General features: G+C 41.0%; 2 protein-coding genes across 14 annotated transcripts in view; one reads left to right on the top strand and one right to left on the bottom strand.

Moving 5' to 3' along the window:
- Positions 1-27,926, top strand: part of LOC133606642 (type II inositol 3,4-bisphosphate 4-phosphatase-like) — a 30,457-nt gene that overhangs the window by 418 nt on the left and 2,113 nt on the right. The window contains exons 1-18 of one of the 9 annotated variants that reach the window (XM_061960790.1): positions 16,492-16,919; positions 17,065-17,138; positions 19,646-19,727; positions 19,781-19,844; positions 19,904-20,051; positions 20,122-20,252; positions 22,085-22,192; positions 22,265-22,373; positions 22,510-22,675; positions 22,733-22,870; positions 22,934-23,030; positions 23,094-23,272; positions 26,147-26,270; positions 26,335-26,461; positions 26,816-27,054; positions 27,137-27,234; positions 27,294-27,448; positions 27,600-27,730. In XM_061960790.1, the coding sequence (XP_061816774.1) occupies positions 16,857-16,919; positions 17,065-17,138; positions 19,646-19,727; positions 19,781-19,844; positions 19,904-20,051; positions 20,122-20,252; positions 22,085-22,192; positions 22,265-22,373; positions 22,510-22,675; positions 22,733-22,870; positions 22,934-23,030; positions 23,094-23,272; positions 26,147-26,270; positions 26,335-26,461; positions 26,816-27,054; positions 27,137-27,234; positions 27,294-27,448; positions 27,600-27,730 (2,233 nt within the window). In that variant the 5' untranslated portion in view covers positions 16,492-16,856. The other 8 variants (XM_061960787.1, XM_061960791.1, XM_061960789.1 and 5 more) reach the window with 8 other exon arrangements.
- LOC133606644 (arfaptin-1-like) lies at positions 63-14,101 on the bottom strand. 5 transcript variants are annotated; one of them, XM_061960801.2, is made up of 8 exons: positions 13,620-14,101; positions 11,598-11,689; positions 11,143-11,242; positions 4,195-4,295; positions 3,908-4,129; positions 3,680-3,837; positions 1,653-1,827; positions 63-1,585 (listed from the first exon to the last, which is right to left on the bottom strand). In XM_061960801.2, exons 2-8 carry the CDS (start codon positions 11,664-11,666, stop codon positions 1,430-1,432), a joined length of 981 nt encoding a protein of 326 aa, XP_061816785.1. In that variant the 5' UTR covers positions 11,667-11,689; positions 13,620-14,101; the 3' UTR covers positions 63-1,429. The 5 variants fall into 5 exon arrangements, with proteins under 5 accessions (XP_061816785.1, XP_061816783.1, XP_061816782.1 ...); XM_061960799.2 differs by having other exon boundaries at positions 4,195-4,298; positions 13,715-14,095; XM_061960798.2 differs by having other exon boundaries at positions 4,195-4,298; positions 13,733-14,094.

Below are 27,926 nucleotides of genomic sequence, written 5' to 3'. Positions count from 1 at the left end.
TTCACATGTACTCAATGCGTACAAAGGTGCAGGGCAACACACAAATAATATTTATCCGTATATTCTGCCATGGTTTATTTATTTTTAAAAGATACCAACAACAGCAAACTCCATTTCATCACTTCCCGTAAAGACACATTGAAATAGTTAAAGAGCAGCCAGCCTGCGAGGACTTGACTAAACCTCCTAAATGTTTGACAGTAACTGACGTTCAGTCTCTTAAACATTAAACATACTTTTAAAGTAAGAAATTCTTCAAAAGTCAAATATGGCATTAAAACACAATGCATGTACTCTTGGCTGCGGTGTAAAATGGGAAACAACAAACACAAGGAAGTGAAACAATTTGTCCAGTAAAAAAAAAAAAAGAAGAAGAACAACTTAATTGTTTTGGTCATAATTTAAACTTGGAATGTTAGATTAGTTCCCTTAAAATATCTTTTTTGGGGACATTATTGCACACAAAGATGGTTTATTGCCTCTTGCCAATGAAGACATATTTGTTGGAGACTTCTGTAACGCTTCAAGGAGTGAGGGGAGGCACAAATAAAGTTGATTTAAAAGCAGAAGAACACAATATAATGACCATGTGATCCCATAGAACTTCTATAATTAATTATAATTAATAGTATTCACACACCCTAAATGCTGCTGTCAAATTAAATGGCAAGTCTCCCAATAGTCACCGGGTGTGTGGGCTAAAAAAGCAAGTAACCCCAAACAATATTTAAATAGGTTAAACATTTTTTAAATAAACTAACAATAGCATTAACAGCTGTGGCTGGAGGCAACTTTTTGCTGTATTTTTTTTTTAATATCAACTCCACAAAATGGTGCTTGCTTCTTTTCAAGTATCATTTGTGGTCAGCATCCAACAGCTTTATCTATCTCTGCATGCGCTTTAAAATGTTGGTGTGAAAGTCATGTGTTTCACACTTTTCAATGAACTCATCAGCGCTATGAATGCTAACTTAGCAGTTCTCTCCTCACTGCTTCCACAAAATGGCTTCTGTTGCTGCTGTAAAGTGCAATCAATATACTTGATCATAAAATGACCATGTGGTCTAACAGAGCAACATTTTCCCTTTCTCATGCACTCCAAATCATTTTTTAATGTACAAAAATAAACAAAACTCAACTTGTTATGTATAAAATTAGTTTTCAAGCAGCCTCTCCCTCCATCGCCCGCTTCCAATTAACACCCCATCCTTTTGCACTTTGGGTAAAAAAATGCATAGTGGCTATAATTAGACCCTGTACGGTACCACACTTCCCTCTGGTACCGTGATGACAACATAATCAACATATCTTCCATTTTCTCAATAACTTTGGCAGAACTTTCCACAACAGGTACTGTAAATTCAGTCAGCTATAAATAAACATTACATCCTACCGAACTAACCGGGGATCAACCGCTCCAAACAGCATGTCAGGACTCCTCCAGCCAGGAGGGGGCGTCCACACTGGGGTTGGCGAGGCCCTCGCTGGCCTGCTGTATGTTTTGCTGCAGGAATTTGTCACACAACGAAGCGTGAGCGGCCACGGCGCTGTGGAGCAGCCACAAGTTGTTGTGCAACACTTTGACCTGCGCACGTAAAACACACTTTGTTGCCTCTGAATCGGATTAAATTCCAATATGGCCGACGATTTACCTTGTTTTCATCCAGCAGCTTAAGCTTGACAGTCAGGTCGTCCCTGATCTGCTCGTAGCGATCCCTCTGGCTCTGGAAGTCCTTCTGGGCCTTTTCCAGTTTGGGAAGGGTGGTGGTGTCACGTGGGCCCAGGTTGAGCTCCTCCAGGTCCACCCGGTACGCGTCATACTGGATCCTGTGGGTGGGAAAAAAAACAGATTTTTAGTAGAGATGTCGGATAATATCGGACTGCCAAAATTATCGGCCGATAAATGCTTTAAAATGTAATATCGGAAATTATCAGTATCGGTTTCAAAAAGTAAAATGTATGGATTTTTAAAACGCCGCTGTACGGAGTAGTACACGGACATAGTGAGAAGTACAGAGCGCCAATAAACCTTAAAGGCACTGCCTTTGCGTGCCGGCCCAATCACATAATATCTATGGCTTTTCACACACACAAGTGAATGCAAAGCATTCTTGGTCAACAGCCATACAGGTCACACTGAGGGTGGCCGTATTAACAACTTTAACATTGTTACAAATATGCGCCACACTGTGAACCCACACCAAACAAGAATGACAAACACATTTCGGGAGAACATCCGCACCGTAACACAACATAAACACAACAGAACAAATACCCAGAACCCCTTGCAGCACTAACTCTTCCGGTACGCTACAATATACACCCCCCGCTACCCTTCTACCCCCCGCTCCCCCAACCTCCTCATGCTCTCTCAGGGAGAGCATGTCCCAAATTCCAAGCTGCTGTTTTGAGGCATGTTAAAAAAAAAAAAGCACTTTGTGACTTCAATAATAAATATGGCAGTGCCATGTTTTTCCATAACTTTAATTTATTTATTTTGGAAAACCTTATTACATTGTTTAATGCATCCAGCGGGGCATCACAACAAAATTAGGCATAATAATGTGTTAATTCCACGACTGTATATAACGGTATCGGTTGATATCGGAATCGGTAATTAAGAGTTGGACAATATCTGAATATCGGATATCGGCAAAAAATCCATTATCGGACATCTCTAATTTTTAGTTACCTATGACAAGTACAAACATCTCTGTGTGGGTGTGAAATACTATGTCATATCACAACTAGATGAGGCAATTCCGGAAGGAATTGCGGGTGAATGCTCCAATGCTGAAGTTGAACTGAAATGCTGGAATTTTTTCAGAATTGTTGAAGTAGAGCGCACAATTCCTGAATAGGCTGAATATTTTGAAGTTGGAACAGATGATTGAATCAGATGGAAAATGTGGGAGTTGTGGAACTTTGAAAAATGTCCCATTGATTTCAATGGGACATTTCCCAAAAAATTGGGGAATTTGGGGTAAAGCGGGAATTTTTTTGAAAATGGTAAAAAACTTGAATGGTCTGAATGGTTATGGAATTTTTCAAAACGTTCGAGAAATGTTTAAGTAGTAACATGTTGAATTGATAAATTGTATTACAGAATTCCTGGAATTTCTCTCAAAAAACAACGTCGTTTTTTTGTCTTTATTAAGAGGAATGTTTTGACGGTGGAACGGTTGAAGTGTGTTGAAAAATGTGGGAGGAGTAGTCGCCAGAAAAAAGGGTAAATCAGGAATTCTGAAAAAATCCTGGAATTTTTTTTAATTTGGAAAAAAAGTTGTTTAAATTTCCAGGATGAGTGGAATGTGTTGAAGGTGGAGTGGTTTGAATCGGTAGAAAAATGTGGAAATGGCGGAAGTTTTAAAAATGGCCAATTCATTTTGAATGGGAAAAATGTCCCGGAAAACTTGGATTTCTGGGAAATCTGGGAATTTTTGGAATTTGTCAAAGGAAAGCCCGCAATTCCCGAATAGGCTGAACAGTGTGGAAGGTAGAGCGCGCCAAAATCTGGAGAAGAAAACTAATAATAAGTTGAATAATTAATAGATGAATTTTGGTGTAGAAAATGCTTTGGAGCATTCACACAATTAACTTTCATAATTCATGCTCATACAGCCAACATTATCACATCCAAGATAGGTAACAGGAAGTGACTATGAAGAGCTCCGCCCACCTGATGGCCTCGTACTGCTTGGCATTTCTCATGGTGTCCTCGATGGTCTTGTTGACCAGCGTATTCATGTCAGATGTGAAGGAGTTGAAAGCGGCCACCAGAGTCTCGCCGTCTTTGGACAGAAACTTCTGAGCCTCCGCATTGATGCCAAACTCCACCTGACGGCGGAATCGTAGAACAACATTCGTCACCAGACGTTAGCCTCATCCCATCAGCGATTGGACTCACATGTAGCGAGGGCGTTTTGAGGCTCAGTTCAGCAAAGGCGTTCCCCAACGTCTTCTGGGTGGTGGTGAGCTGAGCCAGCTGACTGGCCAGAGTCTGCGCCAGCTGGGTGACGTGATTGTAGCGCTGACGGTCGTCTTTGAGCAGCTCCAAGCGGGGATCCAGGCCCAGGTCCACGGTGTGAGATCCTCGGCCCAGTTTCTCCGACAGAGCCTGCCTGGTGCACTGCAGACATCATAATTATGTCATGTGACTCATTGATTATCCACATCATAGGAAAGGGGCCTGACCTTGTAGGTGTTGATGCTCCACTTGCGGACCATCTGCAGCTTCTCACTGGCCGGGTTCCTGTTGTTGCTGTAGACAACCACATGTGTGCTCTTCTGTGCTGCTGCTGTGAGGTCATGATGATGCCATTATTCACATTGTAAAACTGACTTTTTGATGATGTTCTATCGGTAATGTGTGTCCCTAAAAATTAATGGGATGCAACGATTATACAGGGTGATTAAAAAAAGAATACGCCAAAATCATCACGCATTTATTCAGTTCTAAAGCATTGTAATAGACCAGGGGTATCAAACGTACGGCCCCGAACAGGTTTTTTCCGGCCCGCGTGATGAGTTTGCCAGGTATTAAAATGAGCTGCTTTTTTTTTTTCAACGAAGAAAACTGCTCTTCTAAATGTGTCCACTGGATGTCACAATAGCAATTCTGTTAGGCAAGCAAACAGTTTAAAACGGGGCCAAGCATGAGGTACACAGTAAAGGGGGACTGTGGCTTCTCCTCCTCGACCCACATGAAACTTAAAACCTGCCGTTTTATGTCTTCTGCTTCGAACACATGGTCATTTGGCACCCTCGTTGCCCTAAAATGTCTCTGTCAAACACGAGAAAAGTGAACTTAACCCTTTTGAATAGTTTTTACCTCCGTTTTGTATGGTTTGTTGAGTTAGCACTGCATTGATACGTGGACATGACAAAGGAGGTATTTAATACCTAGAACTAGGGATGTCCTATAATGGCTTTTTGCCGATACCCGATATTCCGATATTGTCCAACTCTTTAATTACCGATACCGATATCAACCGATACCGATATCAACCGATATATGCAGTCGTGGAATTTCTACACATTATTATGCCTAATTTGGACAACCAGGTATGGTGAAGATAAGGTACTTAAAAAAAAAAAAAGATAAAATAAGATAAATAAATTAAAAACATTTCTTGAATAAAAAAGAAAATAAAACAATATAAAAACAGTTACATAGAAACTAGTAATTAATGAAAATTAGTAAAATTAACTGTTAAAGGTTAGTACTATTAGTGGACCAGCAGCATGCACAATCATGTGTGCTTACGGACTGTATCCCTTGCAGACTGTATTGATATATATTGATATATAATGTAGGAACCAGAATATTAATAACAGAAAGAAACAACCCTTTTGTGTGAATAAGTGTGAATGAGTGTAAATGGGGGAGGGAGGTTTTTTGGTTTGGTGCACTAATTGTAAGTGTATCTTGTGTTTTTTATGTTGATTTAATTAAAATAAATAATTTTAAATAAAAAAAACAAAAACGATACCAATAATGAAAAAAATGATACCGATAATTTCCGATATTACATTTTAACACATTTATCCGAGAACAGTTTACATGCTGTATTTTTTGTTCAATCCCAGAAAGACTGGGACTTAAAGTTTAATCCTGGCTTTGTGATTTCACTGTGTTTTTGAAGCTGCACCAATATCCTCCAAATTTTCGACAAATTATTTGTGATTTGTACGTTTTCATAATGTGCTTGTTCTATTTTTGGCCAAAGTAAAACAAAGAAAACAACCTGAAGTTGTCTTTATTTTTTAATTATCATGCCATGATTTTACCATTACGGCCCACGTGGGAATAGATTTTCCTCCATGCGGCCCTTGAGCTAAAATGAGTTAGACACCCCTGTAATAGACTAAATCCATGGTCGTTTGATACAGGAGTTATTCAGGTTTTATTGTGTTACAATTTCACTGGTGTGGTCATGTAAATCTTTCGGCGCCATTCAATTGTTAAGAAGACCACATGTTTATTTACCCTCAAAATGGCAACTTCTCAACAGAAGGCGTTTTGTGTGCTTAAGTTTGCAAAAACGAATGCCATTGTCACGGTGCAGCGTGCTTTTAGAACAGAATTTGGTGGTGGACAAATTGAGCACTTGTAAAGCATGAAATAAATACTCGAAGTTATGTACAACACATGTGTTCAAGCTAGGTTTTCTATTGTTTTTCATTTTGGAAATATCGAGTGAAAGTTTTGGCTTATTCTTTTTGAATCACCCTGTATGTTACAATTACAGTCTGAGTAATAGTCAGGGTATCACGATTATCATGCATTGATTAATTTCACAACAAAAATGTAGAGAATTACAGACATTCCTTCGATATTTTGATGTTATTGATTACTGTTGGAAATGACAGTAATCAAATAGTAACATTATAACAACAGTACAAAATAATACATATACACACACACACACACACACACACACACACACACACACACACACACACACACACACACACACACACACACACACACACACACACACACACACACAAAAAGGTGTGACCCACAATAAATGAATCATTGTATAATTAATATAAGACTAAAGCCGGATTTCCACTGGATATGTTACAGCAGTTAAACGTCGCCGCCATCTGCCCTCCTGCCGTGCAGCAAAATAGCGAAAACTTGTACGAGATCTCGCAAATTCGCATGTAATGACGTGATAAGGGGAGTTGTAGTAAAGCGAACCACAAATAGTTAATTCCGTCCTTCCAGAAGAGCAGAAGCAAATAAATTCAGCCCTGCCATTTGAGATATTTACGTAACGGCGGGGCAGTACTGCGGAACAGGGGTTAGTGCATGTGCCTCACAATACGAAGGTCCTGAGTAGTCCTGAGTTCAATTCCGGGCTCGGGATCTTTCTGTGTGGAGTTTGCATGTTCTCCCCGTGACTGCGTGGGTTCCCTCCAGGTACTCTCACCGCCAAAAACATGCACCTGGGGATAGGTTGATTGGCAACAATAAATTGGCCCTAGTGTGTGAATGTGAGAGTGAATGTTGTCTGTCTATCTGAGTTGGCCCTGTGATGAGGTGGCGACTTGTCCAGGGTGTACCCCTCCTTCCGCCCGAATGCAGCTGAGATAGGCTCCAGCACCCTCGCGACCCCAAAAAGGGACAAGCGGTAGAAAATGGATGGATGGGATGGACGTAACGGCGGCTGAACGGCAACACCGTGGAACGTCTCGAGCTTTGCCGTTCATCTGTACTCACAGGCGGGCATCTATGACTCATGGAAAAGACGATAGTTTTACCTTACAGAACGACAACTTTTTTTTTTTGTGGCAAGCAACAACACAACAGTAACATCATCCTTGGAGAGCATTCTACACACGCATCTGCTTCCTCGGTCCACGTATGAGCTGGTATTTGACACAGGACCCCATATCCCTGAATATGTGAGATTTGAAGTGGTGGGCCAGCGAGCATCTGTTGTCATAGCGTTCTGGGCAGCATTTTGCCTTTCCCAAAGAAAATTGCCCTATGCCTGCGTTGTTTTAGGCTGTTATAATCGTTCAACATGCGAAAAGGATAAAAGTTTCTTCAGAGTTCCTCGAGAGGTAATCAAGAAGGGCGAAAGAGTGCAAGATTTTACGAAAAACGACGAGAACAGTTTCACACAGTCCAGACTAAGGGAGCAGAGTCGAAGAACGCGCAAGTTTCCAGTGATCACTTTGTTAAACGTTTGTTTGACAAACAAAAAGGCAACAAACATAGTTGTCGACGCAAAGTTCAATCATGAAATGCAATCTTCCAATAGCAAAAATGATGCATATTTATCCGGGAGAGTCTTGATACAAATTTCCTTGACCCAGCAACACACAAAGAACTTGTAGACCTTCATGCTTTTCCAAACTTTCATCTGTTTAGTCGTGTAGAATGATGTCTGGAGCACAAGATAGTTCGACATGTCTTTGTACATCCTTAGGATCACTCGACAAATCTTTTTTTTTTTTTTATAGAGTATAGGGATCTATTCCATTGCATAGTTTGATTATTTGCTCGTATCTGCTTTAAATGGTAAGATCTAAGTCCCTTGCATACTCAGATAGTTTGCACTGTTTTCTGCACAGTAGGCATGTTGGTTTGGTGGTCCACCACTTTGTTTACTTCCGTTCGAAAGTCACGTGACGGAATATACCTGTATATGATTTTTATAATTCTGGATTTACAGAATCAGCATTTGTGTCAAAGAGGTGAAATTACGTCTAAAAACCTTTGACAAGTTGACTTCATGTCTGTCCAATTAGGACATTTCAAAGTTTATATACGATCCCCTTAAAAACAGAGTATTTTATTCTGAAAGTAAATGTATTTTGTATTTGTGCATGACTTCCTGTGCAATTCAAGCAGATTTTAACTAAATTGAGCTGCTGTGTTGCGGTGACTGGCAAAAATAGAAACTCTGCGTATATGCAGAACGGCAACGCCATAGCGGTGGAGACCAACACGACGACTTGAATGGAAACGGAAATAGTCTTGACTGCGGCGTTTTGCTGCCATTAGACATCCAGTCAAAATCTGGGATAAGATCAACTTTAAAATGTTACTCATGTGGGTAATAAACTTGTATTATTGTCATCAACAGTCTTTCATGCCTATTTCTTAATGTTTAATCATATAGTTTATGCTGTGTTATTAATAACCAAAATGCAAATAATTAGATCCCATGGTGTAGCCCTGTTATTCTACACAATCCTAATGTTATGTTAGTGCTTTACACTTGCTATATGAACTTCCAATGTCTATAGTTTATTCAACACAGACAGGAAGAAGCAATCCAACATTAAATGGTCACTGAATGAAGAAGCCCTTATAAAGAGCATGTGTTGCTGTTTGTTTACACTGAACTGACTTCACACTGATTGTAAGTGACAACTTTATATTTATAAGTGGTTGATTTATATAGGCTAGTAAGGTAAAGTTTTGTACCTGACAAGTTTTGGCTATCTTGCTTCTGCAGCCTTCATCAGAGGTGTAACGTGATGTTAGCGTGATGTCATCTGTGACGTGTTATATGGATTGTTCCATCCCACCTGAAGTGGTGGGATGGCGGTGTCCCCTGGTGTGCGCCGGGGGTAGGGCGGGTCGCCCCCTGTCGTCTGGATGTCTACCAAACGGCCGGGGGCGGCCCTGCAGCTAGGACTGTGTCCCAGGTGTGGGATAGTTGGTAGGCTCCTTCGTCCCTGTTGACAGTCTTTGGGGCCCGCTTCCTGATTTCAACCGCCTATTTGATCCACCGATGGAATGTGTTGCTTTCCATTCTAATGACCTTGGCTGCCTCCCAGTTCATTAGATGGTATTCCCTCTTGCAGTGGTCTGAAATGGCTGATTTTAGATTTTCCTGCATTGCTTTCATTCTCGTTGCACGGGTGAGCGTTCCAGATGTTTCCTTTTCACATTCTTTCTGGTGTTCCTTTTTTCGTGTGCTGAACTGTCGACCTGTCTCTCCTATGTATGTTTTATTGAATATTAGGCAAGGGATCTCATATATCACATCACACTTTTTCTCAGGGGTGTCTGATCCTTAGGGTGTACTAGGATTTGGCGAAGCTTGATGTGCGGCTTCACTGGTGTGCTGATGCGGTGTTTCCTCATCGCTCGCTGTATGCGTTCTGTGACGTATGGGAGGGTGACCATGCTCAGGTTCTCAGGCCTAGAACCTTTCTTATTTTTTTCCTCCTTGTTGTTCTTCTGGACCTCTCGTTTGCCTTTGTTTATGGCTCAGTTTGGGTAGTTGCAGGCTTTGAGCGCCTGTCTTATGTGGTCCTCCTCCTTTTCTCTGTCATGGTTGTCTGTGATCACTTTGGTGCGATCATATATGGTGCGGACTACTGACAGTTTGTGTGCTGTGGGGTGCTCTGATATCCATAGTAAGTATTGATCCGTGTGTGTGGGTTTTCTGTATATTGTTATCTTGATGCTTCCATCCTCAGTGTGGTTGATTTTCATGTCCAGGAAAGCGATGGATCTGTGCTCTTCCTCTTCATGAGTGAACTTTATGTTTCCCGTCTCGTCTACGGTGTTTAAGCGGTCTGTGAGTCTTTGTGTGTGGCCGGTCTTAATCTTCTCCAGGATGTCATCCGCCATCCCACCACTTCAGGTGGGATGGAACAATCCATAGAACACGTCACAGATGACGTCACGTGACACCTCTGATGAAGGCTGCAGAAGCAAGATAGCCGAAACTTGTCAGGTACAAAACTTTACCTTACTAGCCTATATATATCAACCACTTATAAATACAAATTAGTAGGCTAAATGAACCTCTTCAACAACTTTATATTTAACTTAATTCTTCATGAAGTAACTCGCCACTAACATAGTTTAACTCGGTTCTTATGTCTTACCCTTACTTTGACGTGTAAAGCTGCACCATAATAGCATGTATTAGACCATTTAGCCACAACTTTCTTCTGCCAGATTTTACAAATGTGTAAACCATTGTCTTCAATGACTCCCTGGTCATTTTAAGTACCCGAAATGTTCGAGTACTTAAAATGTTCCCACACTAATTTCAGCTTCTTTTTTTTTTTGAATGGGAAAAGTTTGCTGCTTTGTCCTGCTGCCATTTTAAGCTCATGTAACATACTAGCACGTCTCTCGATAAGTGCAGAGTGTACTGAAAATAACGTGGGGTGGGGTGGGGGCAGGTGTGATCACGTGGACCATGCTTTCTTTTGCCATACTAGAATATAATGAAGCGTATGTAGCACTTGGCTTCACTGTAACCACAGTGGGTGACAAGGAAAGACTTACAATGTTATGCAGAAGTATAGTTATAACAATTTTATAGACAAATTATACTATTTATAGTCACAGTCCTAGAGGGGGCGTAACAGAAAATATTTGAGAAGCACTGGTTTATAGCGAGTGAGGAGGACTGATACCCCATAACCGTGATGTTTAAAATCACGGTTAAAACCAGTTAATCATTGCATCCCTGCCTTAAACGTGTCCTTCTCTCAAGAACATAATACTGCCTCTGACCTGCTCCTCGTTAGTTGAACCTGCCACATGGATACACTCATTATATAAAGAGGCTTTGCAACACATCTTGGTGAAAAAGTGCATATTTTTGGATATCTAACAAACAAAATTGTTCAATCATACAACTAGTTTACCGCAGCTCTGTTCTGTTTCCATTGTAACTTTTGTGGTGGCTTTGTCCATACAGGAAGTGATGTCATTACTGGTGGTGTGGTCACAGTGGCTGTTCACTTCCTGTAAAAACACAAAAAGAAACTACAGTATTAGATTTTCTACAGGCTTTAAATGCAGTATAACAGCAGTAACCGACAGTATGGGAGTCAGTAGTGCGGCACACATCGCCATGGAAACCACAGCTTTACAGAAGCCAATCAGAATCTGGATCAAAAGGGCTGACGATGACTCCTTGTTGTAAAGGGTAAGGTGAAAGGTGATTAGACCTGGGGGGGCTTCAGTCTTTTAGGTGACTCAAAGAGGCAGGCAGACATGCGAGGGTCACAGGCTACGTTCACATTTAAACAGGCAGTTTTAGGCAGGTAGCACACACACACACAAAAATATGGTAAAAACAAATAAAAACAACATTTACATTCTCCATCTTCTCCTCTGTTGTGCCAACGACGCCTGGTGGTGGCTCCATCACCTCCATCATCATCATGCTCCTCTTCTCTTGTGAAAAAGCTGTAGAGAAAAAGACCAGATTCAAGGTTCAACTAACTGTGAGTCTAATCCTAAACTCTGAGTTGACTTACTCCAAGATTAGAAACTCAAATGTTTTTTGATTACTGAAGAACAGATCTAACTGACCTAATTCAACTCCGACTATGTTGTAAACTAATTCCGTGCATGACCACAGAAAAAAGTTGTCTTTCTTTCCTCGACTGGAATCGAAAGTGTTAAGGCATGCTTATGGTGAGTATGAACATTTTTTTTTTACTTTAGAAAGAAAAGTAATATGGTAGTAATAATATCGAATTGAATTGTTGTCCAAGTTAATGCATGAGTTTGAATGCAGTAGTTATTTTTAATCACATTTTCTTATTAGCACACAGGTGAAAAAGTAGTGTACTGTACTGGAATTTATTTATTCTCTGGCTTTTAACTTAACGTGAGTTGTGTGGTCCTCTGTGTTCTTAAATTTGTATTTCTATTTATTGTTTTAATTGGTTTTACCCTTTAAAATCGTTATACATTTCTTTTTTTATTGTTTTATATTGTTTTTATATTTATTTATTTTGTTTTTATTCAGTCATTGGAGTTAAGGATAGTATTTGAATTTTTGTTTTTAATATTTTTGTGCAGCACTTTGGAAACATTTTTGTTGTTTAAATGTGCTATATAAATTAAGTGGATTGGATTTGATTGGAATTAAACTCATCCTAATTTAAATACGCACATTTAAACAGCTGAAAATTAATGAGAAAATGAATAATATTTGTTTTGTTTTGACCTGTAAAGTAAAGTTAATATTGTTTAGTATTACTTTTTGTCTTACATGGCAAGTTGTACCTAATTTTGTAAATAATGTTTATGAAGTGTATTTTCGACGGTAGAAAAATAGCAGTAATGATCGTCTTCAAGATATATATTCAAACAGTGTACATTTTCAAAAGATAAATTCAGATTGATTGATTGATTGAAACTTTTATTAGTAGATTGCACAGTACAGTACATATTCCGTACAATTGACCACTAAATGGTAACACCCGAATAAGTTTTTCAACTTGTTTAAGTCGGGGTCCACGTAAATCAATTCATGATACTTTTTGAGTAGGGTGGGGTGTCGAGGGGTTTACATTGCAATCAAAAGAGAACGAGGAGGTGGGAAAAAACGTTGGTTTGTTAAAAAAACAAATATAATATATATATATATATATATATATATATATATATACATATATATAAAACCTGCCCGGAAACGGGTTAGATTCATAAAGTTACAAAGGTAAGAGGATAGGTTGGTTGCCTACAGCCAACTGGGGCGTTAGCTCTTTGCCGCGATGTGTCGCCACCTGGTGGTTACACACGGTAGTGCTCCCATCACCACCGCATCGTTGCAAAGTGAAGGCACCAATGAATGAGCCACGTTTTAATTTCAGCACATCATAGAGACTCTGTGGCAAGTTCGCTTTTATTTAGTAAGATAATACTTCACATAAAAACAAGTGCAAGCCGATGAAAGGTCACATGATAGATAAGACAGTAAGACACAAGTCATATCGTCTACAGTCGAGGGCAAAGTACAAAGTCAAAGTATCATCTTATTTTTACAACCAAGTTAATTGGGCGGCTTCAAAACTAAACTTTGCATTCGGAAATGCTTACTTTCTTTAAAAAAAATCAAGGTCAACAATACATTTGACTTATGTTTAATGGACGTGAGACAAACCTCTGCTTACTCATAAGGTGGGTCTCCAAACAAAATGTGTTTAGATTTAATCAAAAAGCAATAATGAACAAAGTGTCTATAATGAAATTCCACCTTTACTTAATAAAACAATAGCTAGATTATCGTTACAGTTTAAAGTTTAGTAGGAAGTACAACGTTCTCTCACGTCTCGGGTAAACACAATCAACACTTACCCTAATATGTAAAGTTCTAGAAAAATACCTTTTTTCCTCTTTAGGACATTCTTCGTTTAAACTGACATGTTTAAAACTCCCAAATAAAAGTGAAGTTTAAAGCAAAGAAAACCTCAAACACACCCGGAAGTGTTTCGCTACCTTGTCTTCTTGTAGGTGCTTCTTTTCAATCACCGTGTTACCCGTAAAGGCGGTGACAGCAACGGCTCCATAGATATACAGGTATGCAGAAGACTAGATACACCAGCGGGCTGTCGCAACTGTGCTAGCTACGTGCCTACGTGGCGGCGACCTCGGTCTGGGCCAAGTTCCCCATGTACAGGAATGTACTGTACATGGAAAATCAATCATAATTTATTCATTTCTTAACCAATTTTCATGCAGTTTCTCTGCAGGCGGCTAAAAAGGGACGTGTTCCGTCTACCTATTCATATCTATGTACGGATCTAAGTGATATTTGTACCGAAAAAAATAACGATATAAAAGTCTATCGAAATATGTTTCATCATTAAACGTAGATGTTTGTTTTTAAAACAACTAGCACCACTTTATTGCGCACATGGAGACGTTTAAAATGCTTAACCTTTACATTATTTTTGACCTGCACGATCCTGAGCTGTCGTAATTTACGCTTCGTGTTGATGTTAGGTGACGCCAAAGTGTCAGTGCTGCACCTTTGTGACTTTTGGTGCGCACGCACACAAACACTGTCACTTCTTGACGCCTTCAGCGTCCATACACACACACACACACACACACACACACACACACACACACACACACGCACACACACACACACACACACACACACACACACACACACACACACACACACACACACACACACACACACACACACACACACACACACACATTCTGGTATTTCTTGCCTTCTTGAGACTTCCAAAAAATGCCTACCTCTTTAGGACCACCCTTTCTAGATATATAAAGATTTGTATTTACAACATTAATAATATATACATACTATGCAAATATAAAAACGCTGGTTGTGAAAAATGAGTTGGAATTTCACAAGAAAAACTTTTGGCAGTATTATAATAAAAGTCATAATTTTACTCAACGCAAGTCAGCATTTTACAAGAAAAACTGAACATGTGTGCAATATTATGATAAAAGTTGGAATTACACTCAATAACAGTCGCAATTTTACAAGAAAAGATTACAATCTTGGCAATTTTATGAAAAGAGCCGTAATTTTACTCGACAAAAGTCACAATTTTATAAGAAAACTTAAAAATGTTGGCAATATTATAATAATAATCGGAATTTTACTTGGCAAAATTATGACAAAAAAAATTAAAAATACTTTTCCCTCAGGGATTAATAAAGTATTTCTGATTCTGATTCTAATGACCAAAGTCATAATTTTACTTAAAAAATTTCACTATTTTACAAGAACAACAAAAAAATTGACAGTATTGTGATAGTCAGAATTGTATACGACAAATGTCACCATTTTGCATTAAAAAGTAATAATTTTACATAAAAAAAGTAATAATTTTACGAGAAAATATTGCAATAATACAAAAACAGAAAAAATATGAGAAATTGTTCCCAATTTTATAAGAAAAAAGTTGACACATTGTGAGAAAAAGACCGCTTTTAGGTTTTTTTGTAATTGGTTTTTAATCTTCATTATTTACTTCGTTATTACAGTATGTCTCTATATAATAAATTAAATTAATTAAATTATAATAATAATAATTAAATTATCCCCTCAACTCCCCCCAAAATGGATTAACTCGCTGGAATAAAAAAGACAATATAACATACATCCATAAACGTGGACGCATGTGAAAAAGTGCAATATATTTATCTGTACAGTAATCTATTTATTGACTTATATATATATTTATATATGTTTATTTATTTTATATATATATATTATATATATTATTTATATATATTTATTTTTTTATATATGCACCTTATTGCTTTTTTATCCTGCACTACCATGAGCTTATGTAACGAAATTTCGTTCTTATCTGTGCTGTAAAGTTCAAATTTGAATGACAATAAAAAGGAAGTCTAGTCTATACATATGTATTTTAATTTTTAAACGAATTTTGGCCAAAGGGGGCGCATGTCAATTTCTTACACACACTCGCTTCCCCTCTGACCAACACATGTTGGCCAGAGGGGAAGCACTTCAAATTTTTACACACACTTGTTATTTCATATGTTGGCCCGAGGGGGGGCACTTTTATAACCGACACACAGTCAATTGGGACCACCCTAATTTTGATGGATTTCACTACCAGGGGTGCAAATGAGACATTCTCTATTAGATGCAATGGTTTTCTGTATTGGGACCATGATTTATGTCCTTACTTGTTCACCGGTCCTCATATGGAAGGTACTTTTCCTTGTTGATGTCTCAAGAAGGGTAGAAATACAAGAACACACACACACACACACACACACACACACACACACACACACACACACACACACACACACACACACACACACACACACACACACACTCACACGCATCCAGGAAGCACTGCGTTGCTTTAGATAAGAAACACACATAGACTACGACGTGTGTGTTTCCTCAACAGATGCAATGACAATGTGGCTTGTTTCTGTGGCGGTCACACTCCCGTTAGGAGCAGAGAAGTCGCTGTTTTACCGAGCAAGGGGCGACATCTCACGCCGCCGCCAGTTTGTGTGTAAGTTGTGCATGCTAAGAGGATTAGTGTGTGGGTAATGGTGGCTTTGCAACACACACACATTTGAATTCTCTCTGAACTCACTTATTAATCTGATACACACTTACACAAAAACACACACAATTTCCGTTTCCTGGCAATGCTGCACTTTGCCCAACCAAGCGCTCCAGCCTTTTAATCTGCACATTTACCATGGCCCTTTAATCCTGTCGGCCATGATGATGATGATGATAATGACAGAAGAGGATGATGCTCGACCAGCAGAGACATTTTGTTCTGTGTGTGTGTCATTTCTAAGGAGATCAGAAGACTAGGAAGTTTAAGTGCAATGCTGTGTTGGATTAATTCCCATCTTTTTGTTTAGTTTGACAAACTTTACATCTCAAAACAGGGAATATAGACAATTTTGTCATTGGAAACAGCGAGTCTTGCAAAAAGGGGCGGACAACTGGAAGAGTTGGAAGCTGATAATGTTTTGTTTAAAAAAAGCATGTTTTCAAGCCAGTTTGTGTCAGGAAGTTAACGGGAAGTAGACACGAGAGGAAGCTTTATCTTGCTGCTGGGAAAGAATGCGACGAGCCATGATGGTGAAGTGTTTGGACCCAGAGGTGGGGATCGGCTCTGGTGGCCAGGTAGGGAGGATGCTGCCTCCTTTAGCTTAATGTCCTTCCCACAGACACATGTATTGTTTGTTGTAACCAATGGTCAATTAAGAGGTTCGATTTTAATGAATGATGATGACGTCACATGACCTGTTGCCTCTTGTCTGCCGCTTAGAAGAGCTTCTTTGGTTTCTCCCTGCCAGATCTGCTCAGGTCCTCAAAGAAGCCTCGCATCTCACTGAGCCTCAGGCAAGCAACATTTACAGTATATGTCGACAAGGGACAATAGTGTGCACACCTGACTTGGATATACTTAAAGTAGTCTGTGTGCAGCTTGTATTGTTGTGTGTGGGAGGAGTGGACAGCACAAGGGGGGCGTAGTTAGGCTCTATGATTTATATATATATATATATATATCAGTGGTTCTTAACCTGGGTTTTATCGAACCCTAGGGGTTCGGTGAGTCGGGCTCTGGGGCTCGGCGGAGGTCAAAACACTCCCGACTCATCGTGTAAATAAAAACTTCTCCTTATCGGCGTACTACGGATACGACAACAGCAGAAGTCAGACTGATTTGCAGGTGTGTAGTTTGTTGTGAGTTTATGAACTGTGTTGGTTTTGTTCTTTGAACAAGGTGATGTTCATGCACGGTTCATTTTGTGCACCAGTAAAAAAACATAATAATAATAATAATAACTGGGATTTATATAGCGCTTTTCTAAGTACCCAAAGTCGCTTTACATGTAGAACCCATCAATCATTCACACCTGGTGGTGGTAAGCTACTTTCATAGCCACAGCTGCCCTGGGGTTGACTGACGGAAGCGTGGCTGCAATTTGCGCCAACGGCCCCTCCGACCACCACCTATCATTCATCATTCAATTCACCGGTGTGAGTGGCACCGGGGGCAAAGGGTGAAGTGTCCCGCCCAAGGACACAACGGCAGCGATTTTTGGATGGTAAGAGGCGGGGAGCGAACCTGCAACCCTCAGGTTTCTGGCACGGTTGCTCTACCCACTACGCCATGCCGCCCCATGGTAACGCTTTATCAATCAATCAATCAATCAATCTTTATTTATATAGCCCTAAATCACAAGTGTCTCAAAGGGCTGCACAAGCCACAACGACATCCTCGGTACAAAGCCCACATACGGGCAAGGAAAAACTCACCCCAGTGGGACGTCGATGTGAATGACTATGAGAAACCTTGGAGAGGACCGCATATGTGGGTAACCCCCCCCCTCTAGGGGAGACCGAAAGCAATGGATGTCGAGTGGGTCTGACATAATATTGTGAGAGTCCAGTCCATAGTGGATCCAACATAATTTAGTATGGGGGAACATATTCACCATTAATTAGTTGCAATTAGTAACATATTGGCTCTTAACTAATCATTATTAAGTACTTATTAATGCCTTATTCGGCATGGCCTTGTTATAACCCTAACCCTCTGACCCTGGCCCTAACCCTCTAAACCTAACCCTAACCAAAAAACTCTAAATTAAGTCTTTGTTACTTAGAATATGTTCCCCATACTAAAGTGTTACCAAAAACATATAACTTTGTCTTGAACTTGAAACATTTTTTTTGTTTTGTTTTTTTCACTAAAGAAGGGTTCGGTGATTGGCATATGAAACTGGTGGGGTTCGGTACCTCCAACAAGGTTAAGAACCACTGATATATATATATATATATATATATATACTATATATATATATATATAATAACAAACAATAATAATAATAAGTGTGACAAAATCCAAGGGAGTGTATGGTGTGTGCGACTACGTGTATGAATTAACTGTTGAGTGTTACCGTAAATGTTGAGCAAGAAGCAAGTCCAAAAAGGGGCAGGGCAGGCTCAAAAATCCGTGAAACAAGCAGGAAGTCGTTGGCTATAGCGGGGCGTAGGACCAGGGGCGCCGCTAGGGATTTTGGGCCCCATGAAAATAATCTTTACAGGGCCCCCAACACAGTGTCATTATTTTTTCTGTATTATAATTTCATCATCATTAGGGGCCTCTCTGGGCCCCCTCCATCATGGGCCCCTAGAATCCGTCTCCTTTACCCCCCCTTTTCGGCGCCCCTGCGTAGGACGTCCGTGTCCAAGTGGGAGGTCGAGATCCAAGAGGCAGTCCGGGAAGCAGAGGAACAAGGAAAGATGAGACACACAGCTCGTCAACGCGGGAACGGAGATCCGCAGATTGGAGCGACAAGGAGGACACGAGACAATCCATAACACGGGAAAGAAAACACAGAGAGCAAAGAGTGCGCATAGAGCTTGACGTGGCTTACTGTACGCCAACAGATGGTTACGTTCTGGTGCCGGATAACAGGTTGAGCAGGCTTATGAAGGCAGGACCTCTCATTAGCGCAAGGTGCGTTGATTGCTGATGGAAAACAGCTGCTTGCTGCCGCCGGAGTGACGCGTGCAGATGATGAGCGGCCGTGGGCGTGTCCCGAGGTGCGCTCCGCGGGGCTCATTGAAGAATGCACATTGACATGTGCCCGGGCCGTGACATGTATAGCGGTATAGATTTACGACCCGCTGAACTATTGGTTAAATAGTTAGCAACACAAGTAATTCGATGGATAATTGTGTCGTGTCTACAGTCTGGCGGTACAGTCTGGGGCTGCACAAGTGCTTCCAGCTTTGGGGATTTGCGGTTCAATGAGGGAAAGAGGAATTATAACATGTACTTTGACGTTGCAAGTGTCCAAAAACCAAACTGTGCATGTTGTGTTGTCCATGCCCAGCATGACCGATGAAGTCAACATCAGGGAGGTGCACATGTCCCAGCCACACGCGGAGGAAGAAACTTCTTCTTCTGCAGAAGAGGTATAGGTGGAGTCCTGCTTAGTTTGGACCTGGCTTACATTTCCTGTCTTCAGAGCCCAGCCCTGTGTGCGCTTCTGCACAGCCGCATGCACCACAGCAGCCCACTCGCGAGAGCAGGTGAGCATTTAGCATCATCATAGTGGCGACGCCTTCCTTACTTCTGCGTGTGGGTTCAGTGCTGTGTGCGCAGGTGTGTAAGGTGTACCGCTTTCAGACGGAGGACGACAGGTGGCTGCTGGTCCAAGAGCAAATGTCCGAGACGCTGTTGTCCTTCTCTTTACCCAAACAGCTACTGAGGATGCTCATGAGCCAGTTCACTAACATGTACACGCATGTTATTAACATATTTTGACGTGTACACACTTACACGTCTAACTGGACCTCTCCGTCTCAGTCGGCAGGAAGTGGAGAAGCTTTGCGACCTTTCACCCCACTGGGATGGCCTCCGATGTGATGTCATCAGCCACTGCAGCTACTTGATTGGCTCCTACAAAGAGGCGCTTGAAAAGCTGCACACACTTTCAGGTGAGTAACACGTTTTACTTCCTGCTCACAACATGCGCCCTGGAGTGTCTTCTTCATTCAGCATTCATTAAGTGTTGGCGGTTGTTCACTTGAGTTTCAGTTTATTTCTAACATGCCATGTATTGCATCTCATATTTCCAGTTGTTTCATTACAGCACGTCCGAAAAGGAATAGGAAAAAGCACATCTTATTTAATCCCACCCCTTTTCGTATCGTAGCAGTTTTATCCCATTTCTTTGTTCTCTGTTACAAAACAGTGAATAAATAATAAATAAGTATACCATATATAAGTAAACAAATATTAAATACATAAATGATCATGATCTCATGTTATTAAAAGGTTCAAGATGTTTATCATAATTGTTCTTCTTTGTACTTTGTGAACACTTGTAGTTTGAACAGTCTCTCAAACTGAATCATATTAGTGCTTTGTTTGAACAATTGTTGTATATTCTTGGGTAGCAGATTAGTTTGCTTTGTACATAATTTTAGTTGTTTGCAAATGCACCAAGTCGTTGAATTTCAATATTTGTGATTCAATAAATAAAGGGTTTGTATGTTCTCGATATCCAACATTAAGTATTATTCTAATTGATCTTTTTTGTAACACCGTGAAGTACACGTTTGTAGTTGTTTCCCCATATTTGTACACAATAACTCAGATATGGTAACACTAGTGAGCAATAAAGAATATGAAGTGATTTTTGGTCCAGAACATGTTTTGCTTTATTCATTATTGACATATTTCTTGCTACTTTATGTTGTATATTTTTTACATTAAGTTTCCAGTTTATTGTATCATCTATTATTACACCCAAAAGTGTGTTTTCTTTTACCCTTTCAATGTCTACTCCGTCTATTTGTAATTGTGTTTGACTTTCTCTTCTACTGTTACCGAATAACATTATTTTAGTTTATTGAGATTCAAAGATAGTCTGTTTTTGTCAAACTTTTTTTTAAAATTAGTTTATTTCTTCTGTTATTTGTATTAGCTTTTGTGTGTTCTCTCTTGAAAAAAACACAGTTGTGTAATCTGCAAATAATACCAACTTGAAGTCCTTTGTAACTTTACAAATGTTGTTTGTATAGAGAGTGAACAATTTTAGTCCCAGTATTGATCCTTGAGGTACGCCACAAGATATTTTCAGCTCTGTCGAAGTGTGTTCGCCTATCTTCACGTATTGCTTCCTGTTGGTTAACTAGCTTCTAACCCATTTCAAGACCGATTCCATACCTTTCTAATTTGTTTATTAAGATGCTATGATTGATTGTGTCAAATGCTTTTGTTAGATCCATAAACACTGCAGCAGCACATTTTTTGCAATCTACTGCATTGGTAATCTCTTCCGTTATTTCAATTAATGCCATTGATGTTGAAAATGTTGTATCCGTATTGGTTGTCTGTGACTGTTACATTTTTATTCATGAATTGTGGGCGGAACTTTTAGCATTTAAAGTGACAGCGCACCAAAACTGTGAGGGATGATAAACAAAGGATACGATTAATAATAATAATAATGGATCCGATTTATACAGTGCTTTTTTTCTGGTGACCCAAAGCGTGTTACATTGAGAACAAATTGTTCATTCCCACTATTTCAATGGTGATACGCTATTTGTTGTCACAGCTGCCCTGGGGTCGACTGATGGAAATCTGGCTGACAACATACAGCCTCTCAGACCACCACCAAACATTCATTCACAGTCATTATTTTGTTTCTTTATAAATAAAAACAATGTTTTTTTCAAAACAATATTTGTATGTTGAATGTTACACTATATTATGTATTGCATTTATGATATTTTTCTTACTATGGTTTTCATTCAAACAGCATTGTCCTGCTTCAAGTCGAGTGGCTCCAAGTGGGATGAGCACCTTCAGTTTGTCCCCACAAACCTGCACGCTCAGCGGATGGAAGTCACCTGTCAGGACAGCACAGGTGTGCTATATGTTAAAAGAAGAAAAACAAAAGATTCTCATGAGATTGACAGAAGTGGGTGTCACTTTCTAGGTGTGTGGTACCATGTGATCACTTTTGGTGCTCCGGCCGACCACTACCAGGCCTTCAAACATGGCGGTCTCAGGAGGCTGCTGGCCAAGCACGCTGACCACATGCACAGGTGAGCATCACCACCTTAAAGCAGGAAAATTAGTACTTTTGTTCCATTTACTTCAAATAAAACAGAAACAATACTAAAATTGTCCATTTAGTTGTGAGTAGTGGTGTGGTAATTACTTAACATGGCCACCCTACAGCTGCGTGTGCTACTCCCAGGAGGAGAGCTCCCGGGCCCAGGCGGTGTTGGCTAGCGTGGCTCAGCTGCAGCCGCTCCTCTTCGGCCTCGCTGAGGAGCTGCTGTCCGTCTCCCTGGAGCACAGCGCTCCCCGGCTGCAGCGGGCCGCAGACGACCTAGCCCGACAGGTGAGCGGAATCTCCCCGACAACCCTTCACCCCGGTTGACAATCCCTTTTTCTTCAGACGGAGAAGTTTGTTCACGCTCTTAAAGACGAGCTCGTGAGAAGCTCGTTGGGTGACATTCAACACAAACGCTGTCACGACAAAGACGGCGGCCTCCATGACGCTTCACCTGACGACCAGCAACATGACGAGGAGTGGGCAAGTTGGACTAGGTTAGTGTTACATATCTCCGCCATGTGTGAACTTATGTTGTGTGCACAGGACAGAGTGTGGGCAAACGTCACGAACAGCCTGAGCTGCATCATCGTCATGGTGGACCGACTCCATGGGCAGCAGGACGGCAATCCAAACGACTGTGGTGTGTTTACTAACAACTCTGTATGTGCACTTTTATACACTTATGACCTTGTCCGCCCCCCAGGCTATTGGCAGGAGCAGCTGCTCCCTCTGGTGATCACTCTCAGGGATTGCGTGCGTGAGGCGGTCCAGAGGGCTCAGGCTGCCATGACCTTTGTGGTCCTGCAGGCAGCGGCCTCCGCTACCGTCGTGCACGGCACCGCCAATCTTACTCTAAGACGACACGCCGTCTTCAGCCAGGCGGTGAGACACAACAACTTGACATTGAGGAGTGAGGAACGACTCAAACGTTAGCACCGCTGAGCTACCTTGCTAACATGAGTCACATATAAACAGCACTGAGGAAAAAACAATATAATCAAACGTACACCTCACATGTATGTAGCTGACTGAGGGATAGTTGGCAGAGGGTAAGGCAGGGGTGTCAAACGTACGGCCCGAGGGCCGGATCAGGCCCGCGAACAGGTTTTATCCGGCCCGCGGTATGAGTTTGCTAAGTATAAAAATCAACCTGAAAGTTTTGAATGAAAGAAACAGCTGTTCTAAATGTGTCCACTGGATGTTGCAATAGCAATTCTTTGTATCTTTGTAGATGATGCTACATCTGTACAAAATAAACCACATTATGTTAGTACACCAGTCGAGGAAAATGATCCAACTACATAAATAACATACTGTAATTTAATTTTGATATTATTTTTTATCTTGATAGATTGAAAATTAACACCAATGAGTTGACTGATAAACATTATCACATAATTTATTCAGAAAGTATAAATAACAAAAAATAAAGATAGAATACTATTAACCGCAACATGTACCGTATTTTTCGGACTATAAGTCGGGGGTGCGACTTATACTCAGGAGCGACTTATGTGTGAAATGATTAATAATAATAATAATACCTGGGATTTATATAGCGCTTTTCTAAGTACCCAAAGTCACTTTACATGTAGAACCCATCATTCATTCACACCTGGTGGTGGTAAGCTACTTTCATAGCCACAGCTGCCCTGGGGTAGACTGACGGAAGCGTGGCTGCAATTTGCGCCAACGGCCCCTCCGACCACCACCTATCATTCATCATTCAATTCACCGGCGTGAGTGGCACCGGGGGCAAAGGGTGAAGTGTCCCGCCCAAGGACACAACGGCAACGATTTTTGGATGGTAAGAGGCGGGGAGCGAACCTGCAACCCTCAGGTTTCTGGCGCGGTTGCTCTACCCACTACGCCATGCTGCCCCTATACATACATATACATACATAATACATTAACACATTACCATAAAATATCAAATAATATTATTTAGCTCATTCACGTAAGAGACTAGACGTATAAGATTTCATGGGATTTAGCGATTAGGAGTGACAGATTGTTTGGTAAACGTATAGCATGTTCTATATGTTATAGTTATTTGAATGACTCTTACCATAATATGTTACGTTAACATACCAGGCACGTTCTCAGTTGGTTATTTATGCGTCATATAACGTACACTCTTTCAGCCTGTTGTTCAGTATTCTTTATTTATTTTAAATTGCCTTTCAAATGTCTATTCTTGGTGTTGGGTTTTATCAAATAAATGTCCCCCAAAAATGCGACTTATACTCTTAAATATGTATTTTTCCTTCTTTATTATGCGCTTTTGGCAGGTGCGACTTATACTCCGGTGCGACTTATACTCTGAAAAATACGGTAAGTGTAAAAAAAACCCAACAACATTATGATTTGTACAATTTCAGGATGTGCTTGTTCTATTTTTGAACAAAGAAAACAATCTGAAGTTGTCTTTATTTTTAACTTATCGTGCAGAGGTTTTACCAGTCCGGCCCACCTGGTAATAGATTTTTCTCCATGTGGCCCCTGATTTAAAATGAGTTTGACACTCCTGGCTTAATGCTTTATTTTATGATGTGTATAATGATGCCTGTTTTGCCTAATCTGTCTTCTGTGGAGTAGTGAGCGTATACATGGGGCAGGTCAGGATATATCATGTCCATGCTGAAAGTTTGTCCTTCATCACGTTATAAAAACCCAAAACTTCAAAACTCAGGGCATTCAATCGATTGCAACTGGACTGCTTGGTTTGTCTTGGAAGACATTTCGCCGCTCATCCGAGTAGACTTCATCAGTTCGTGCTCAAAGACTTAGATTGGTCGACTGGGACTGGATCTGACAAACCAAGCAGTTCAGTTGCGATCGATTGAATGCCCTGATATGACAAAGACCTGGATGAATGAGAACATTCATAGACAAACTTCAAAAGCGAAGTTTTTTGAGCACCGCTTCTATCAAAAGGGGAGGAAACAAGTGAGGGAGATTGGCTGTGCCATTCAACTATCGGGAATGACCCGGGAATGACACCATACCGGCCCCCGAGTTCAGTTCATAATTTGGGAAACAAACATTTTTGCAGCAAATTCCTAAAAACACAACAGTGCTCCTAAAGAGGAGCTTGGACCACTGTAAACACATTGGCAGGTCCTTGCATTGACGTTTTAACCTTGCCAGCAAACATAGAAAACTGGGGTCCAAACTTGTGATTTACATAACTGAGGTGTTCCTCAAGGCACACATTCAAGTCCTGTCCTTTTTGGCAGTTTCACATGTTTTTGTAACGTGATTCATGTAAATAAGGCTTTGTTTAATTCAGATGCAGTTATAGTCATTTGTTCAACTTCTTTAGTTATACCAGTAGTAATCTTCAAAGTTCCATTTTAGGTCCTCTCCTTTTCATTATTTGGACTTTTCACCTGGTGGCCTGCAAGTTCAGTTATAAAACTTGTGAGAGACTTACATTTTGCAGCAGATTCTTAAAAACAACTATTTAGAGTGCTATTTTTGTCTAGCTTTTTTGCAGAAGGTCCTTAAAAACAACGGAGTGCTCTAACTCTGATACAATATTTAGACCAAAATCAAATGTCAACTGTAGCGAACGCTGGTTCTTTGGAATTTACGAAATAAGACTAATACTGAAGGGAGAAGTCAGGCCCCCTGGTTTTTAGCTTTCTGGAAATGTGTCCCTCAAAATAATTTAGTTGAATATCCACAAACATACTTTTAAAGATTTAATTTAAAAATATGTCAGTTCACTGATTACACTTACCTATCTTTCAGCTCTCAGCGACCACATGCGGCTTCCTGTTGAGGCTCTACGACGGTCTGGGGGACTCAAAGTTCCTGCAGCAGCTTCACGCAGTCGGAATCCTGGTTCAGTTTGAAGGCCTGCTCAGCACTTATGGTAGAAATGCATATGCGTACAGTACACAATCACACCGTCCTTATGTGCATGCTGTGTGCATCAGGTGATGAAGTGGGGATGCTGGAGGATATGATGGTGGGGGTGGCTGACCTGGGGGGAGTCACATTTTCCCTAACTGAAGCAAAAACGGAACAACCCGAAGACCTTCAGCCGACCCTCAGAGGAACATTGTAAGACATTTGTAGGCGCAGCCATGGCATTGCGGGTGTTCGGGTTGGGGGCTTTAGGATCTTGTTTTTGATCTGCTGATGATGTGTTACTGATGGCCTCATCAGACTGTGACCTTCAGCGTTTGCACACCCTTACCCAGTGTCATGATCCCACATAACAGTTAAGACTTAGTTCTCTATTTTCCTGTGTTTGGTATCATTTCCTGTCCTGGTGCTCTTGTTTTGGTAGTATTTCCTGTTTGATCTGTGTATCTATGTACCTTGTATTCATTGTCTTGCCTCCTGTGCATCCTGGTATCATGCCAACTGCCATCACATCATGTCTAATAAAGTGGCTTCTGGGTGTCTTTTCAGGGGCTCCATTGTTGTCAACGTCCCACTGCCTACGTCAGCCTTCATGACACTGCCTGGTGAACTGAGAGCAGGATGTTTGATTCCCATTCACCCTGTTCTCTTCAACATTGGCATCAACCAGCAGCAGACTGTGGCTGAGAGGTTTGGCAACAACTCCCTGCAGGAAAGGCTGAATCAGCAGAGCTGCGAGCAACTGAAAGTTTACTGTAACACGCTGAGAGATCACCTGCCTGACTTCGGTCGGTCCACACCACCACCTTTAACCCTACACACCCAACCAGGAACGGCCATTTTTACAATTAAAACACTCTTACTTTCCAGCTGGTGTGCAATCTCTGTGGGACATGTTAGCATCTTTGAGTCGGAGCGTGGAAGCTCAGAGGAGGAAGAATGTGGAGGTGCTTTGGCTGGCTGCCTCGGTAAGAAAGTTCATCAGTTTGAGTGCGGGGAGGAGATTATAGACTCTCTATCTGTCAAGGTCTGTCGTCAAGTGAGCGGAGTGCGTCTAACCAGCTGTAAGAGCGCCAAGGACCGAACGGCAATGTCAGTGACACTGGAGCAGTGCATGCTGCTCAGGGACAAACATGCTCTCAGCCAACATCACTTTTGCACTGCGCTGGACCAAATGAGGAGGTACAATTCCTTAAGGTTTCTCCTGCATGAGAGTGATGACTGACTTCTTCATTTGATCTAAAATGTGCCCTTTAATACCATTCTTTTCCAATGTCCTCTTCATTCTTTCTCAAACCATTCTTTTGGTACACACATTAACACACACCTGCAGGTGTCATCTGTCCTGGGGGCAGATGTTGGGCTGTTATGCCAAATCGGGTCCAACACTGTTTGGGTTAGAGTCTGGGGAGAAGCCCTCGGACCAACAGAAGTCCAACTTCCCGCGGTGTTTTGCCCCAAAAGGCACGAGACCACACTTGTATCCTGTTGCTTTCCTGTTGGTGACTTCTCACCTTCTGGTTCTCTGGCTCATTCTCAGCCTGCTTGTGCTAGTAGCCAAGTACGAGTAGAGCCACACAGGCTGTGAAGGACAAAAAAAAAGCATGACAATCTATGATCAGCCCTAATAAACAGTTAATGATGAACTGTAAAAAGGAGC

The sequence above is a fragment of the Nerophis lumbriciformis genome, linkage group LG05, assembly GCF_033978685.3.
Source record: "Nerophis lumbriciformis linkage group LG05, RoL_Nlum_v2.1, whole genome shotgun sequence".
NCBI classification, from domain to species: domain Eukaryota; kingdom Metazoa; phylum Chordata; class Actinopteri; order Syngnathiformes; family Syngnathidae; genus Nerophis; species Nerophis lumbriciformis.
Note: the sequence above shows the minus strand (reverse complement) of the source record. Positions and strands in the feature narration are given on the sequence as shown.